This window comes from Pseudophryne corroboree, chromosome 9 (assembly GCF_028390025.1).
Source record: "Pseudophryne corroboree isolate aPseCor3 chromosome 9, aPseCor3.hap2, whole genome shotgun sequence".
NCBI classification, from domain to species: Eukaryota; Metazoa; Chordata; class Amphibia; order Anura; family Myobatrachidae; genus Pseudophryne; species Pseudophryne corroboree.
Window position 1 is genome coordinate 466,677,780 of NC_086452.1, and position 5,209 is coordinate 466,682,988.

General features: G+C 42.0%; 1 protein-coding gene across 1 annotated transcript; it reads left to right on the forward strand.

Moving 5' to 3' along the window:
- Positions 1–3,594: 3,594 nt before the first annotated feature.
- LOC134958853 (olfactory receptor 5AP2-like) lies at positions 3,595–4,527 on the forward strand. The gene has a single exon (XM_063941560.1). The coding sequence runs from the start codon at positions 3,595–3,597 to the stop codon at positions 4,525–4,527; it is 933 nt and encodes a 310-aa protein (XP_063797630.1).
- Positions 4,528–5,209: the final 682 nt, after the last annotated feature.

The window sequence follows — 5,209 nt, forward strand, 5'->3', positions numbered from 1 at the left end:
TCTCTCTCTCTCTCTCTCTCTCTCTCTACTGGTATCTTTCCTTCACTGTTCAAGCATGCAGTGATTACTCCCATTCTGAAAAAACAAAATTCTGACCCTAAATCTCTCTCAAACTACCGTCCCATCTCTCAGCTCCCATGTCTCTCCAAGCTATTTGAGAAACTTGCCTACACTCACCTCACACACTTTCCTAACTCATACAACTTATTGGACCCAGATCAATCAGGCTTTCACTCCCAACACTCCACAGAGACAGCACTGACTAAAGTAGTGAATGATTTAGTCACTGCGAAGTCTAAAGGCCATTACTCACTACTCATTCTTCTACATCTCTCTGCTGCTTTTGACACTGTTGACAACTCTCTTCTCATACAAACACTGCAGTCGCTAGGTCTTCAGGACACAGCCCTCTCTTGGTTCCTATCCTACCTATCTAATCGCTTTTTCAGTGTCTATTTCTCTGAATCCACCTCCTCTTTGCTACCTCTTTCAGTTGGAGTACCACAAGGCTCGGTCTTAGGTCCTCTGCTTTTCTAAATCTATACCTCATCTCATCTATACCTCAAACTAATCAGTTCTTTTGGATTTCAGTATCATCTGTACACAGATGATACTCAAATCTACCTATCCTCCCCAGATGTGTCACCATCTGTACTGGACCATGTCACTGAATGCCTCTCTGCCATTTAATCTTGGATGTCATCTCGCCACCTCAAACTTAATATTTCCAAAACAGAGATAATTATATTTCCACCAGCCAATAGCAGTTACCAACCTGATATTTCTGTCACTGTTGAGAACTCTACAATCAACCCTACACCACAAGCTCGCTGCCTAGGTGTCATACTTGACTCAGAACTGTCCTTTGCTCCCTACATTCAATCTGTCTCAAAATCATGTTACATGCATCTAAGAAACATATCCAAAGTACTATCATACCTTACACAAGACACCGCTAAAACCCTAATCCATCCTCTCATTATCTCCCGCATTGATAATTGTAATAGTCTTCTTACTGGTCTTACTAAGAGGAGACTCTCACCATTACAATCCATTCTGAATGCAGCTGCGAAGCTAATATTCCTCGCTAGACATTCATCGTCTGCAGACCCACTTTGTCAGTACCTCCATTGGCTACCGGTATTCTACCGTATACAACATAAAATACTGTTACTTACATACAAGGCCATTAACCATACTACACCAACATACATGTACATCTCTTCGCTTATCTCAAAATATCTCCCAACCCGAACCCTTCACTCTTCACAAGATCTACGTCTCTCATCCACACTCATTACTTGCTCCCATGCACGATTACAGGACAATCTGTGGGCTGCACCCACTCTGTGGAATGCCCTGCCACATGCAATAAGACTCTCCTCTAGTCTTCAAACCTTCAAATGTTCCATGAAAACTCACCTATTCAGACAAGATTGTCAAATTCCAGAACTGATCACATTACCTTCATAGCTTTCCTATCCACAGTACAGTACACACATATCCCCCACATATTTTCTTTCTTCAAGCTCCCATCCTCCTGACCCTGGTTCATCACTGCTGTGATGTGATATCATGCATCCCACCAAGAACCTTTGCAATCTGGTGGACAACTATGCAATAGACAGCACCTATCCTTGTGTATCAATGCCTATTTCCCCATAGATTGTTAGCTTGCGAGCAGGGCCCTCCTACCTCTATGACTGTTTGTTTTTACCCAGTTTTGTCTTCTAATTGTGTCCAGTTGTAAAGCGCAACAGAATTTGCTGTGCTATATATGAAACTGCTAATAAATCAATAATAAGTAAATATATCACGCCCAATCTCCTTTCTAAAGTGATCGCCTTTATCGTGCATATTGCACCCGTAGTAATCAGGTTTTTAAAAAAAAAAATCAGGTATATTTTATTGTTTTGTATTTTACGAAAAACATAGAAACAACAAACAATACAAAAACAAATGGTTACATTTCCTAAAAGTGAAAACATAGAGCACAGTTGGTGTAGCTGTCGAAACTAGTAGTAAGTGCAGCATAGAACCACAGTCAAACATAGAATATGATACACCCCTGTAGGACAAGGTAACGGACAATAATACATGCAGGAAAAATAACAAAGATAGGGATCATAAAGGCAGAGCTGTAGTGCATTATAGGTAATTCTATTCAACAATGTAGACCATGATGTTATAAGCATGTGCATGGAGGTGGCTAGATGAACACCAGGGGAAGGAGAGCCAGATAGATAAAGAACAAGTTAATCAACAGGTTCAAGGTAGAATCGGGAATTCTGCCAGAGACGCCAGATTTTGTCATATTTTTCAGCGCAATTGCGTTTGGTGTACATGAAACACTCATGAGAGAGTGTGGTGTTAACCAGTGCAACCCAGGAAGCATGAGAGGGCGAGTCAGGGCCCATCTATGTATGGGCTATAACAACGCGGGCCAGAGTAAGGAGTTTTTGACATATAAATGGGGGTGAGCAGAAAGGGATTCCATCCAATCCCAAGCCAAACACACAAATGCAGGGGGACATAAGCTGAATTTGAATACCCGTACTATGAATACGTGAAGTTAAATTTTCCCAGAAGGATGACATCTGAGGACACTGCCACAGCAGATGCCAGAAACCAGCCCCCGCTGTTAAGCATTTAGGGCAGGCATCTGATAGTAAACCACCAATCTGGAGCAATCTACTCGGAGTCCAGTAGACCCTATGTAGAATATACAGTTGAATTTGCTGGAACCTGGCATATGCAGTGGCACACCTAGGAGAGCTAACAATATGGTCCCAATCCTCATCATCCAATACCCCCAAATCAGTCACCCATTTGGCTCGAAGCGCACACAGTCCACCCGTCCCAGAGGAGGAGAGGAGAGAGGAGTAAAGAGACAAAACTGTCTTGCATCATGGAATATTGCGGAACAACATATGAATAGGGGTTTCGGAGAGTTGTGGAGCGTTGCCCTTCCACTGTGCAGTCACGGCGTGGCAAAGCTGAAGATAGCGGTAAAAATAATGTCTGGGAATTGCATAAGTAGAAGACAGATAGTCAAAAGAGTGAAAGATCCCGTCCTAATACAGTTGGCCCAGTGCAGAAACCCCAAAAGACACCCAACCTATACAACCCTCCAGGATAGAAAAATCAGGAAAATTCTTATTATTCCAAATAGGAGAACAGGGGTCAATAGTAGGATCCCTCAGCAAATCCTCAATTGCTACACATATTCTATGAGCCTGCTGGAGAATGGAGGAGAGGGAGGCCAGCGGGGTACAGGCCAGTCGGAACTAAAAGGGATGTACGGATGGTGTAATGGTTAGCATTACTGCCTCACAGCACTGAGGTCATGGGTTCGATTCCCACCATGGCCCTAACTGTACGGAAAAGACCTGTCTCCCATGGATAACATGTTTTATATTTAAATACTCCATCCACAAGAACTTATTTTCACCAGCTAATATGATTAAAACTGTGTACTGCATGTGTCTCACTTTTTCATGTTCTATTTTCCAGATTAATACTAAAAGACTAATCTTATGTGTACTGCTCTATGCAAATGTGTCTTACAGTAGACTAAGGCTAGAGGCAAATACGATGAAGAACCTCACGAAGATTACTGAATTTCTTCTCACTGGTATATCCGATAATCCACAGATCATACATGTTCTCTTTGTGCTCTTCCTCCTCATCTACCTCATGACCCTCATCCTAAACCTCCTAATTATCTTCTTGGTCCTCACCGACTCCCAGCTTTATAATCCAATGTTTTTCTTTCTTGGAAATCTGTCTTTTCTGGACATGTCCTACTCATCAGTCACTGCTCCAAGGATGCTCTTCGACTTAGTCACTGACAGTCAGTCGATATCCTTTCCTGCCTGCACAGCTCAAGTCTTTTTCTTTATCAACTTTGCCGGCACAGAACTCTTCTTGCTCTCTGCCATGTCCTTTGACAGATATACTGCCATCTGCCACCCTCTGCATTACACTCAGATCATGTCTAAGAGAGCCTGTGCCCACATGGCATCAGTGGTTTGGGTTCTTGGCTTTCTCCACGCCATGGTCCACACATTGTTCTCACTCAGGTTGACCTTCTGTGGCCCATATACAATCCACAATTTCTTTTGCGACCTGCCCCATCTGTTCCAGATTTCTTGTACTGACCCTTATATAAACATCCTAGTCATATTCATCATAGGTGGAACTCTCACACTAGGAGCCTTTGCTGTTACATTTGTCCCATACATTCATATCCTAAACACCATTCTCAGAATACAGACTAACAGTGGGAGGTTTAAAGCTTTCTCGACTTGCACATCGCACCTTACTGTGGTTTTCATCTTTTATGGCTCTCTTATATTTATCTACTTTGTTCCCTCCACTAGTAATCTATTTTCTATAAATAGAGTGGTTTCTGTGACATATGCCCTAATTAACCCCTTGCTTAATGCCCTGATCTACAGTATAAGGAACAAAGACCTTAAGACAGCACTGAGGAAGGCATTTCATCATGTACACTGGAACATCTGATGGACCTTTATCCTTATCAACTGTCAGAGCTATCCCAACAACACAGGTCACCGTAGGTAGGTGTCAAAATCTAGAGCCCCCACCACACACCTGAGCTATGAAATATAGATTTATGAGAAAGATGAAGGACATACATTGTATATTATGTATTTATTTGTAATTGTTCAGAAACATTTCTGTTGTGTACATGGATTGTCTTTAATATATTGTGTGCAAATATATCCAGACGCAACTCTGTGCTCTCTTACACCATCTCTATCCTTATGCTATCATGGAGAGTACATATACACATTTGTTAATTAATATACAAGATCTTCCATTTTCTGACCCATGTCCCAACTCCCTTAATGATGTCTTAGCTGAACTTACAGGTGAATATGGCTGAAAATGCCAGTGATAGACAATGGGTCCACATACATGGCACTAGACTGTTAATGGCAACTTGGTATGTCAGACACAGCCAGCAAATGTGTTCCAATGGGGTTTAGTTGGTTTTGGTGGTATATGACTAATGGAGGGAGAGCTCATTTATGATTCCTCATGTGGTGTGATGGTCCAGTTATGAGCACCTGATGAAGAGCAAGCTTCTATAGATGTATATCTGGAAATGTCCTTCAATATGTTCCCAGAGCTGATCAGACTTCTGGAAATCATAAGGGGTCTCTATGAGTATTTCTTGTTT